Raw genomic sequence first — 13922 nt, forward strand, 5'->3', positions numbered from 1 at the left:
ACTTTTGTTAACAAAATGAGTTATTGCGGGCGTAAAAGCTCACAAGCTTATAACCACTCTATAATTTATTGCAGACTTAGTAAATTGAAAAAAGAACAAATGAAAATACATTTATTTTGGTAAATAAATAAAGAGAAGATTTGAAATTAGGTGTAATTATTACTTTGATGTAACATAAAAAAGTAAAAATATTTATTTTTTTAGGAAATAGTACAAAATATTATTTGTAAATTTATAAAATATAATTGCAAGTTAGGCATTTTAAACTCATATTAAACATATCAGTAAATTATATTAAATAATAATTATTTCACTTGTGTTTACGAATAATTTTTTTTCAGAGTTAGTTTTTTGTGAGCCATGGCAAAAAAGGTGCTCTTTTCTAATAAAAATTGTTTATTTATTGGAAGAGAGGAGAGATAAGATTGACAAAACTTGAAGATGATAGATTTAAGTTATGTCAAGGGTAAAATTGGAATAAATTTAAAATAATATTAAAATTTATATATTAGTATTTATTTGGAGAGGTGGCACCAAACTAAATTAGGATAAAAAAAAAGATAATTTGTAGTTTGGTTACTGAATCAAGTTAGAACCCCCTCTAAACTCAAACCAAACAAGCTGGTCGATATGCATTACCTTATAGTGGTCCAATAGTTAATTACACATATGGATCAATAGGATCTAGTACTTATTATGCATGTATCAGCCGCTTCAGTTTAAACCATTTTTTAATTATTTGAAATGCTTGAAAAAACTCAGCAACCATGTATTACTATGTGAGCATTCTCACATGCTCGTCTATTTTTTCTTATATATACTTTCATTAATCAAACTTTTGAATATATTCTTAGATACAAACATATAATCCATCACAACTAATACATTGACATCATGGATCTCCAAATCAACCGATCTTGAGTCTGATCAACTGATCCAGACTCGAAACCAGTCTGACTGGTTTCAATCTGGGATTGGTCGTATCGGCCGAATATAATAATATTGGCTGAAATTATTTTTTTTTTAGATTCACGTTGAATCTAAAATGTATCTAACCTAGAAAACATTAGTAATTAATGTCATCAACTATCTTCTTTTTAAATTTTAAATTTTTACCCTCTATCTCTCACATACACTTCTCTCCTACTCTGACACTTCATCAACACCTTCAACGGCCGACCCAATGAGCTCCTCCGGCTAGTCCACAAAGTGAACTCAAGTAAGTTTTTTTTTCTCATTTCTCTTTTCCCTCTTTCTTACCCACTTTTTAGCTCCACTTTTCTTACCACTATAGAACAACAGTGAAGACAAGTCTCTCTCTTCATGTTGTTTGGCAGTAGTAATCTATAAGTATAAAAAATTATCTAATTAAACTCAAAATTCATTATAGTTTTGAGTGAGTTTTTTCTTTAGTTTTTAGGCTTCATATATGACTCATTTTTATTTTCTTTTCTTATTTTTCTATTATTTTCTATAAATTTTTAGATTTTTTCTGCATTGTAAATAATATTTAAAATTTTACGTAATTAAAAATAGTCTGATCCGATACGAGCAACTGATACGGCCAATATAGCCGACATGTATCTTTTTTTTCTAACGATCGATCCCGATACCGAGAACCTTGACTGACATGGAAAAGAGAGGAAAAAAATCTTTAATGTCTAGCTCTCCAAACTAATTGATCTTGCCATGACATTCTGATCAAGCTTGAACTTCAAGAACTAGCCTAAGAGAGATGTCATGAAGTTCAAGTCCCTTGACTCAAAAAAAAAAGTAGACCGCATAACTCATGAGATATAACTCTTCCTTTCATGAGTGGAGAAAAAATAGATCAAGTTATTAGTAGGAGTAGAAAGATTATCTTAGAATGAATTAGTATCACTGACAACTCAAAAGTTGTTAAACCATGGTTAAGTCAAGCATCAATAAGCAAAAAATGGCATATTGTCCTCATTGGTCAAGATTCTCAGTCTTTGGGAAATAGCACAATCATCCAATATGTAGGCCTTCAGTTGATCCACATGAACATTAACACTCACTGATTCTAGTAACATACTATCGAGTCAGACCTTTTTTCAAATCACAGATGTGGATCATGGACCTATTACGGGGAAGATTCTTGATACTCACAATCACAATTAGAAGAAAAAGTGACCGTTAAAGCATTCTTCAGACTTGCGTAAACTATGCTATAATATCATATGGCAACTCATTGAGATAGATCTTGCTTGTTGCAGAACTCTATTGCAAATTATACAATTCTTTAGGCAATATTCTGATTGAGCCAGTTTGACAGAACATATAGCTTCTTATCCAACATTTCTGAGCCATATATACAGTGGAGAACTATATTTTCAGTATCCACCAAACTGCAAACTATATTTTCAGTAAAAGTGGCCATCTTGTTGTTATGCTGGTATATTAGAAATATGACCTACTTACTAAGTCCATTAAAATTGTAAACTGGAAAGAAAGTTATTTTTTCTTAAACGGAACACAAATTTATGCCATTTCTTGATCACAAATATAGAAATCTTTTTCCTTGTTTCTTTGAGATTTGCAACTAAATATGTCTAGGAAGAGCAATATGTCTGCAAACTGTAGCACTACACCATTATTATGGAGTTTCCATGATTGGATTCATGACCAAAACATGATGATGGCAAACCTTACCATTTGTGCTAATCTATGCCCTTATATGTTGCAATCAAGTAATTAAGTGATGTTGGAGATCATCTTCAATCCAAATCATATGTTAGTATTATAAAGTTAAATAAAAGGAAAAAAAAACTAAAAATTTATTTGGAAAAACAGAAGTATGAATTATCATCGATTATGCGGCATGCTCTGTTCTAGATAAAGGTGTGTTTAGTTGCTAGAAAGTGAAATTCAATCAAATGTCTCACTATGGTAAAGTGATTCCCTTCTTTCAAGAAAAAAAATCATAAAAAAGTGCAGCTATTTTTGATAAGTAAAGAAATCATTTCTTTAATTTATTTTTTGCAACCAAATATCAAAAGTAGAGCAGTTCTTAAAAGTGGATACTTTCTTCCTCTACTTTCTAGTAACATAACACTCCATTAAGAAAAGTAGAAAGTTGCTTGACTAAATACATTCACATTAACAGAGAGCTATAGTACTTATAAATTTTATTAAGGATTGTTGTGTCAACTGACATATACAATGCCAGCACAGTACAAGCACATGGCACAAGGGTTCCACACAACACCCCTCCTCTTTCCTCCTACAGACTGCTATGAAGTATCACTATTGTCGAGCTCCACAGTCTCCGTCACAACTACTATTGTCGAGCTCTGTAGTTACAATCATCATCTTTGCAGGTCATTTTATTTTCGACCCCATTTGGGTTGTCTTCCTCGTTCATCATAAGGCAAGGTCGACAAAGGAGGATAAAGGTGGAACTCAATAAGGATGACTGTGGAGCTCGACAACAGAAACTCTCTCTCTCTCCCCACTATTTTTCTCGCAGCAAGGTTGACAAGTGACACACGTGCTATGCCGACCACTAATCCGCACAACCATCCTTGAATTCTACATGGCATGGATACATGATTGCAAAATGGATGGCTGCAAAAACTAAGTATTAAATGTCATGTCATTGTATTGCATCATCATTTCTATGTCTATTTACAATAACTAACTTTGTCATACATCTCTTACGTCTGAGCAAATTTAATAAAGTCCCATAATATGTATATCATGCCAATTCATATAGAAGATTCATTGTTTGAAAGAAAAGATTTCACTAGTAATGAAATGAAAATCACCTTTGATATCTTCACTCTTTCATCTAACCACTTTTTGACTTCTTCAACCTATTTGAAAAAAAAATGAAGAGAAAAAGAAGAATAATGTTAGCAAATGCATCTTAAGTTAATAAAGTTCAAATTTAATATAGCTTTAATTTTGTAATAAATAAGTGGCTACTGAATTCTCATAATAATCTCAATACTATAACGAGAGTTTCTTTGACCCGTTGATGCTGCCCACTTTGACTTGTGGTTAGGGGTGAAAACGGATCGGATACGGATCGGATAATGCTCAACCCATATCCGGATCCGTATTTTTAGTTCAGATACGGATTCGGATACGGATATTGGACGGATAGTAAAATTTAAAACCATATCCTAACTAAACGGATACTAATAATTTTCGGATAAAGGATCGGATCTTAAACGGATATTGATTAAATTTAAAATAATTATAATATTTTATTTAAATATAATTAACATAAAATTATTAAGAGTTTTACAACAAATAATTTTTTTGTATGTCAAATATAAAAAATTAGAGAAATTAATCTCTATAAATAATATATAACGTATTATTAGTAATAATATTAATATTTACTATTTAAATAAGCAAACTAAAAACTGTAAATTATTTAAAAAAATATGTGGGTAAACGAATATCCGATATCCGTATCTGAATCCGAAAAATATATCCGACCCGTATCCGAATCCGTATCCGAATTTTTTTTAAAAATTCTATCCGTATCCGAATCCAAATCGGATAGAAATTTTTTATCCGAATCCGATCCAAGTCAGATCGGATAGCAGGTCGGATCGGAGTTAATCCGACCCATTTTCACCCCTACTTGTGGTACGAAACTGGAGGTCAGTGAAACAGAAAAAGAACAGCGGGAAGAATATGAAAATACTTAAATAAATATAAGATAATAAAAAGTTCATACTAGTGACCTGGTTATAGAAGAAACACATAATATAGACAGTAGAAGTAGTTACAAGTAATGACAAGCAGCTAGCCTAGACAACTAGTTTAATACTTTAATTGTAAACTCAGCTCCTTATAACTTATGGACTATGGTTGGTACCACTAAAAGTAAAAAAATTTAAGTCTCAACTCACAAGTGTTGTTATCAGTAATTAACATATGAGGGAATATAACAAACATCAGCAAACACACATCATGAATGACACAAACATCGCCAACTAATCTGGAACTATTAACTTTGTATGGAAAGAACCAAAAAAAAAATTTTACCTGTTACATCTGAAATCAGAGAGCCAGAATGTATTTACAGCTATGAAGATCTCAATAGTATATTGAACCTATTGCGTAAGGAGTAGTTCATTAGGGTCTAGCAATCAAGGGCTCCAACAAAAAAGTCGTGGCTATAGAGCAGTGGAACAGGTTATAAATGTTCTTGTATCTACCTTTATAGTGCATTAGTTTTGATTCTTGGAAAGGATATGTGGTTTTTGGCCTTAGTTAATAGGGGTTTTCCACAAAAAATCTTGTATCAGTTTGTGTGATTGTTTTGATTTTCGCTTTGGGTTACAATTGTCTTCCATTGAGCTATCCTAAATTGACTTAGAAAACCATATCCTTGACCATCTCTAAAAATTTTTGAGGTATAAATAAAATAGATTTAAATGGTGATCTTACACATTAAAACGAAGTTTCTTCAGTTCCATTTTTTGCACATCAGAGAGTATAGAAGGAAAAGAAAGTAGTTACTCAATTCCTTTACCTTAATACTGTTACAAGAATTAGTTCTTTCCCATTGAAAGTTATGTGTGTATATACATCATATGAAGCTATCCCTCAGACACAATATAAGGATATCTGACTATACATAGCCATTAGCAAATACCAAGCATTATTTTCCTTAGAAGAACAGCAAAAGAGAATGTCCATTTCCCTACATAATTCAAAAGAAATCAAGATTACAGCTAAATAGGCAGCTTTTCAAAAGCATGCCTAGATTTTGTCCAAACAAAATTCCAATGCTGCTTTGGTTAGTATATCCTTGCCCATAACTAGATAAAATAAACATTTTATACTTACAAATTCATTTTTAGAATTGTGCAAGTGCATGTACATAAGATTCAAAAACAAGTAGCATTCAAGACTTCAAGTACAGGTTCAATTCAAGCTTCTAGTATATTACATTTACAAAAGTTGTAGCGTGTACCATCTACTTTAGTGCCTATTACAGCAGCAACCTTCTACTTTCAAAAAAAATGAAACAATTTTGTCAAAAAAAAATTTGTTACTTTCTTTAGCCTTTTAGATGTTTGTTACCAACTATTTACTGGTCAACTATTTGCAATATCCTACATTTATCCTCATGATTTTATATAAAGTTTAGCTCCAAGAAATATGATATGTTGAATAGTTGATAACTTTCAAAGGTAGAGGATTATGTCTCTGAGCAACAATTGCAACAAAAGGAACTTAGATTACATAATAGACCTAGTATCAAACTATAAGTTGAAAGGCAAAAAGGGAATTAGGAGGTGATACAAAAGATTAGTGAAGAAAACAAGAACCTTCTTTTTATGAACAGCAAGATCGGCCAAGGAACGGGGCTTATGTTTATCAACCCAAAGTTCTTTCCTGTCATATGTAGTAAGACCTGTTTAGAAGTGCTCTCTTCAGCAGATAGCCAGAAATCATTTAGGTACATACAATTACAGGACAGCTAATTCATGTTCTATACATATCATTTGAAAAGAATAAATCAGAAAGGCAGACTGGTCTTTACTCAGAATCTAAGAGCTATTTGCCAGAAAAATATGATAAAGTGTATGAGAATAATGATGAAAATGGAAAGGTTACTTATTACTCATGCATAGAGTTGATCGTCTCAGCTCAATTATAGAAATGGTAAAGTTACTTAGCTGTCCTTGAATTTTCTTCTCAATTATAATCTTTAATCATCTTAGCTCCCATATGCATGTGTATAGCTTCTGCTCAAACAAATAAAATTGTATTTCTTATGAATAAAGCTTCCTTGTACACTTGACAAACAGTTTCTTTGAAATACAGATGTCCTGAATCAAGCTTTTATAAGGCAAACTCCATAATGTACATGATTTTTTGCTCTGCTCCACTAGGAAATGCCTTCAGAAAAACTGCCTCAAACTTCAATCTCCGGGAGCTGGCATGTTCAAACTTGCTCATGTAGACCATGTTCCTTTTAATGTGCAGAAATTAGGCCTCACTAATTCATTTTCGGTAATATAATGTTTAATTTAAATGGTTAGTTTGCTCAGAAGAAATGGAGACATTTCCCGAATGCCATAACATCCATGAAATTTTTACTTGTTTTATGAGTGAACAAATTACATTGGTCATGAATGTACGAAAATTTACTTGCACGGTATATATTTGCTCCAAATCCACCTGTCTGTGATTAGTGTTATACCTTTCAACCTCCATTTCAATATCATAGGAAGGAGGGTTCTGAAAGGTTACATGACAGCCATCATAAAAACTTCCATCAAAAAGACAACAGAAATGGATCCTCACACAATTTTCCGGTCATCAAACTTAATGCATATTTGCATCTCTCACTCATTCATGCACTGACAGGTAAAGGGCAGGATACCAGGCGCCAGCAGTTGGATCATGACTCTGCAAAACCAAGGGACAAGCCTAAGCAAAGAAGTTAATTGATGAGAGAGTTAGGCTGCAGTGCATTCGGGAGGGTCCAACCAGAGTTGTGGAGGCAAGAGTCGCATGTCTGATAGAGGGCCCAGAGGCACTGTAGTAAGAATTCAAATGTAGAAACAAGTATCTTGTGATAGGATCTAGACACAATCCTGCTTATCAAATCCAAGTTCCTAAAGGCATCCAATCTAGTGATGAGCAATTTGGATCATCATCATGACTTCATAACATAAATCAATCTGTCATTTACTCCTTTTGATGTTAACTTACTAACTATTCTAAAAGCTGAAATTGTAAAAGAATAATAATTTTTATTTATATTCTAACACTTTCTCTCATTTCTAGGCTTGCGACATTTATTAGGCCCAAAAAATAGAATTGACCTAAACAGTGGAGATTTTATATTTTAAACAACAAATGGACTTAGTAGGATTTAAACTCAGAGTCTCTACTCTTATACTATGTTAATTTACCAATTATATCAAAAGCTTAAGTTGTTAGAGAACGGTGATTTTATATTTTATAATCTAATAGATGCTATAAACAGTAAACTGCTTTCAAATGAAGGGGTATACCTATTTAAGATATGATAAGAAGTTAGACGATGATGCTAACACTCGTGGGGTGGCCACTAATGCTTGCAACACAATCCTACATAGACGTGCTTTATCAAGGAGCATAACTTTACCTACAACACATAGGAGACAAAGACCATAGAGTGCGACCTCAATCAAAACGTGCTGAAGGGTCCATGCAAAGAAGTGGAACAGGAAATGGTAGTCTCCAGCATAGATGGCCGTGCCAATCAGCACTTGTCGTACCGGCGGCGTACTGGCACATGGCACGAGGGGTCCACCGCTCGTCGTCGAGCTACCCGTTGCCGTCACCATCGCCGTCACCCGAGCACGTCGGGTGCCCTAGCCCGAGGGAGAGATGAGAGAGAGAGAGAGAGACGGCGACGGCGCTCGACGACAGCAGGTGAGCGGCGAGCGGCAGTCGACGGCGACAAAGGTGAGTATCTCGTTTTTTTTTCTTCTCCTCGGTGACCTCTCTCGATCTCTCTCTCTCGATCTCATCTCTCCCTCGGGCTATGGCACCCAACGCACTCAGGCGAGTGGCGACGGCAGGTGAGCGGCGAGCGGCGACGGCAGGTGAGCGGCGAGCAGCGGTCGGCAACGACGAAGGTGAGTATCTCATTTTTCTTCTTCTCCTCTTACGACACGGCCGGCACGTGCCGTGCCGGCCGTTGGTCTCCACATCAATATCGTGAAATGAGAGAGGTCTACAAACAATAGTTTCTTACCAACATTTTTGTTGCCATAATATCAACTAAGTTTCCATTGAAATAAATATGATACCTACTCAATCCTAAAGGAATCACAATAGCTACACCCATGGACTATCATGCTAATCGGTATCGATCAGTATCATGTCAATAAATTAGCACCGATATGGATGGAGTACCATGAAACTCCTTCATAGTCACTCATCATTGTGTTCCACTAGAATTGAGCATATCTTACTTTAAATTTGGAGTCTCTTCCATCTCTTTTAATACCTCCTAGCATTTGGTGCTTGATCTACATAAATTATACATCAAATTTTAGAAATCAAAAAAAAAATTCAGTTTTGTCCAAGTTATTTTCCCCAATAAAGAAGATCCTAGAAAAATTAGGATAAATTAAAAGCATGAGATCAGAATCCAATTGCATATGTTACCACAATATATAGTGTTGAAGGACTTTCAATTAGCCCATAAACTCTATTTTAAAGCCGTAGAAAGGTTTAGAGATTGTTTTTTGGTATGTCAAGACTATTTAATGTATCAACAATGCACCAGCTCAGCGTGGCACATGCCAACGAACGTACCATGTTGAGCCAAGATCAGCATGCCCCGTGCCATTGGCACGATAATCCTTGGCCACATCTACATACCCGCAAAGTTAACTTGCATAGAGAACCTATATCACAAAGCTCCTACAGTAAGGGCAATAGTATGACTCTTAAAATATCAAGTACATCTGGCACGACAATGCTACCCATAGTTAATGGAATGTCCCTGCTACTGTCAAGATTCCATGTAGGCCAACAACATTAATGTGCTTGCAAATGAGAAGTTTATCAACAGTTCCCACCACTCTATATCCAAATAAATAGCTACTCTTTAGCTACAACTTGTGTCATTCCTCTAGACACTTGTTTAACTTCGTTTGTTTGACATTTGAATGATTTCCTATTATATAGGCTAGTTTGACATCCTAATTTAAATAAGAGTGAGAAGTCTAGAAATATTTTGGTGCAAAAACCTAAAAGACAGTCTTTATTAACAATTTAATCAACTAAGCATGACAGAACCCATTGAAGAATCCCTAACTGTGTTATTCACATGCTAATAGAGTTGGTTATGTGCCTACAAATGGTCAGGTGCTATGTTGGCCACTGGACACCCTCAAGACACACGCAATAGTTATTGCACAAAATCAGCAGCCCTCTGTTTAGTACATCTTCCTGATTAAGACCCAAAAATTCAAAACTCTTATACCCCAAAAGAGTAAATTTGGTTACATGCAAGCCCACTTGAAATTCCAGCATAATTATCACACTTTTGCTGAACAAAACTAGCATTCCTTCATGGAGATCTTGAAGTGACAAAAAATCAACATTAAGTAAAAAAAAAGACGTTATATGACTGTTAGAAGACAGAAAAAATATGCTGATATATCATAATAGGCAACGATGGCCATGCCACAGGCACGGCCCAAGCCGACCGCCGGCCGTGCCATAAGAAATGGAAAGAAAAAGGTAACACCTTGGCCGTCGCCGTCGCAGGCCTTCGCCGTTGCCCGAGCTCGCATTGGGTGCCCTAGCCCAAGGGAGGGAAAGAAAGATCTCTCTCTCTCTCTCTCTCTCTCTCTCTCTCTCTCTAGGGCACCCGACGTGAGCTCGGGCGACGGCTAACGACGACGGTGAGCAACGGCAAAGGCCAGCGGCAATGACGAGCTCGACGACGAGGTCAATGGCGAAACTATTAGGAGGGGTGCCGTGCGGCACCCCTCATGCCACGTGCCGGTAAGCCATCGGCACGGCCATCCATGATAATAGGTATCCAAATTCCAATATGTAATAAAAAGGAAAAGATTGCTCGCAATAGACAGTTTGACACCAGATTGATGTGAAACAAGAGAAAACGCTAGTAAATAAACTGGTGAAGTGAAAAAAATTTGGAGCATCACCAATGTTTTCAGAGAAGTAATATACATTCTATGTCTCTGAAACACTGTGATAAAACACAATAGGGCAAAACTTAAGTACCCTCTATATAACAAGGGACATTTTAAATTACTAGGAAATATATAAATGATGAAACAAATGCAATAAGGACTAAGATATAATCAGCATGTTTAACATTCATTATTTGTTCCTCTCAATAACTACATATTTATAAGATATGCAAAATTCCATCAAAAACAACTGAGAATTAATTATCAGTACTAGGAAGTAAGGTCAAAAATATATACCAAAGTACATATGAAAGGTTAGCCAATTGTACCTGACATTAGGCTAAAGTCATTTAGGCATTCTGAAAAATCTTCCGAAAGGATATCAAATTCGACCTTTACCTAAATAAGAGAGAATAAAACATCATTTAAGATCTGGTAAGAATTAGTTTGGAGGAAACAAATATACAATCAAGTCAAATGTAGAGGAATTGATGGCAAGCAACATACATAGATCTACCTTTATACAAAAATGGGAACATGTTAGAGACTAATATATGGAGAAGTTATCAAGACTAATCTGCAAGGATGGTGTCAAGTGCTAGCATCATCATTCTTCTTTATTCATTCTTTGTCTTCATGTTAATAATCAAAAAAGGAACTTCCCTGTAAATATAATCATAAAAAATTACACCCTCTTAAAACCAAAATCACATTCCTCTGTTCAAGCAATTCAACTAAGAATTTCTGATCTCACGCAAAAAATAAGTTTATTTACAATGCTTGCCATTCCATTACTGATACTTTTGTAACTCTTCTCAGCAGCAATTTACCAAGTCAAATACAATTTTACCTTCCAAAGTTAGAGCAAACAATATATTGATAACAACCAAAATATGAGACTTCAATGTATTTAAATTTAGTTTAATGCATCCATTAATTAAGATGGTACCTAGGAAGAAAACTATCGGATGGAATTTATTAAAGCAACTTCAAGAAGGACATAGCAACATGACAGCTTCCCAGAGTAAAGGTTTAGTGACTTTGTCAGATTATAGTCATATCTCATTCTTCCAAATGCAACCTGCAAGCCTGGATATGCATATGCCATCCTGTTGCACTTATCCAATATGTGTTTAACTGCATAGCAAGTGCATAAGTGGCCCTTTATGGCCCACTTTCACAAAGAAATATGTCAGAGACAGGAAACAAGCATAATGATTGGCCAAGTTTCAATCTGTAATCCACAATCTAAAGATTCTAAGTGGCATTTGCTAAAAATTTGATTTTTTTTTTAAATACTTTTAGATTGCATTTGTTATTCATCACTGAACTATTGGTAGTATTTCCGCTGCATGAACTTACCTGAAGCTAAAGCATGATATCATTATAGATATAATCATGTTCTTATATAAACTGTCAAATACATGTGGAATCCTATATTTAACCTTACTGAACTTCTGAGACTTTGCATTTAGTACTTGCTTTCCGGTGTTGAATAATTTTTTAAAAAAATTATTTCTACTATGAACATTCATGCACAAAAACACTACTCGGTCTCTCGGCTGCTTGATTACCATGATTACTTTTAGAACATTTAAATTAATGATATATGCACCCTTCTGCTTCCAAAAGCATAAGAACCTTCAGTTCTAACGAATCGTAACTTTTCCTTCATTTCAAAGAGAACAGTAGGTTTCATGCTAAAAATCAGAGTTGGTAGACATGTTGCATATCAGAAGAGATACTCAGACATGTCTTTGTTAGCTCCAGATAAAAAAAAAAACACAAATAACCACAAACACGTCCTCTGCACTGTAAATAAGAAAAGGTAAAAAAAAATCCAATAATCTATCTACAATTTATTAGCTCGCAAGGCAAAAACTTAAAACTTAACCAAAAGGCAACTACCTTCATTGATTCTTCATTCGAGACGCGGCCCCTCTTCGTCATCCCCTTACGCGGCCTCCTCCACGAAATCGACGCGCTTCTAGATCTCGATCCCGAGGAGCCGCGGCCACCGTCATTCTCCTCCGACGAAGAGGAGGAAGAGGTAGAGATCACGACCACGGTTCTCCGCTTCCCCATCGAAGAGTCGCCTCGCCTCCTCGATTATGAGGTGGGTTGTAGGGTGTGGGCGGGGGGGGGTTTGGGCGAGGAGGGAAGGAGACTTCCGAGGGAAGGAAAGGGAAGTGGGAGTGGCGCGCTCGGCGCACCTTAATTTACGTGCGCCTCCGATTGATCTTTACCGTCCATATATCTGCGCGAATCTTGACATCACAGCAGAGGTGGATAACAAAACGCGATATAGGAAATAGGTGGCAAGTTCGTCCCATAGACTAACGCATTTTTCATGCCAGGCACTTATGCAGCAAGAATCGAAACTAGAAAATCTCATACAATATGACTCTTTAGCCAACTAAATAATATGTCTCCGGTGGATTGTGTAGTCTCCTAATAAATTCTAGCATGATGGCTATTCCCACTTACTGAAGGGTTGTTCTTGGCTGTTGGATGCCACTCTTGAGACTATCACCAGGAAGGCTAGGGAGTAGGGAGGGTATCTTATTAGCTAGGAAATGGTTACTATGTCAAAGGAAGAAGGCAGACTCATCTTCAAATGCCTCAAGGTAGCAAGGGCGGGTCTTCTTAGGAAACTCATGTTCACGGTGCTCAATGAGTTTGATAGACCTTAGGTCAAGAACTTGTAAGCTAAGAATTGAGTGCTCCATCCATAGTACCTTCTCGTGCCACCATTGCCTTCTAGGTATGGAGAGCAATTTGCTCAACAACGGGCATCATTAGGATAGGTTGCCGCAAACACATAGGCAACGATAGATTGACATAGGCTGCTGTGGAGCCATGGGTCACACTAATCTCTCGGAGGCACCAACCGCGCATCATCCACCCGCACTTCCTCGATGAAAATTGACTGACTAACGAGTTGGTGGTGAATCAATGGTGGCTATTCAAACTTATTGTTGCTGAGGGTGGTGAGGTTCTGGCCTTTCGTATCAACGTCATCTCATTATGGGAGGATAATGGTTAGGATTGTTGAATCTAGGGTTGAGCTGAAGGCCAAGTCTATTTATGACTTCCTCCTCCCCTTAATTCAAGAGGGGTGGTTGAGGTGGAATGTCCTATGGTGACTATTAGTGTCGCCGAGAGTGAGACATTTTTATTAGAAACTGCTTTGGGGTAGGTTTCCAATGAGGGTCCACCGATATGCATTGCGCATAGGGCCTAAAGACAACTGCCCCATGT

General features: G+C 36.1%; 1 protein-coding gene across 3 annotated transcripts in view; it reads right to left on the reverse strand.

The window, feature by feature from the left end:
• Window positions 1-13194, reverse strand: part of LOC140761802 (cell cycle checkpoint protein RAD17) — a 34090-nt gene extending 20896 nt beyond the window's left edge. The window contains exons 1-4 of one of the 3 annotated variants that reach the window (XM_073099301.1): window positions 12570-13194; window positions 10991-11060; window positions 6318-6403; window positions 3789-3836 (exon numbers count right to left, since the gene is read on the reverse strand). In XM_073099301.1, the coding sequence (XP_072955402.1) occupies window positions 3789-3836; window positions 6318-6403; window positions 10991-11060; window positions 12570-12746 (381 nt within the window). In that variant the 5' untranslated portion in view covers window positions 12747-13194. The remainder of the gene's footprint in view (window positions 1-3788; window positions 3837-6317; window positions 6404-10990; window positions 11061-12569) is intronic. The other 2 variants (XM_073099302.1, XM_073099300.1) reach the window with 2 other exon arrangements.
• Window positions 13195-13922: the final 728 nt, after the last annotated feature.

This window comes from Typha angustifolia, chromosome 6 (genome assembly GCF_048772165.1).
Source record: "Typha angustifolia cultivar Huaian chromosome 6, ASM4877216v1, whole genome shotgun sequence".
Taxonomy (NCBI): domain Eukaryota; kingdom Viridiplantae; phylum Streptophyta; class Magnoliopsida; order Poales; family Typhaceae; genus Typha; species Typha angustifolia.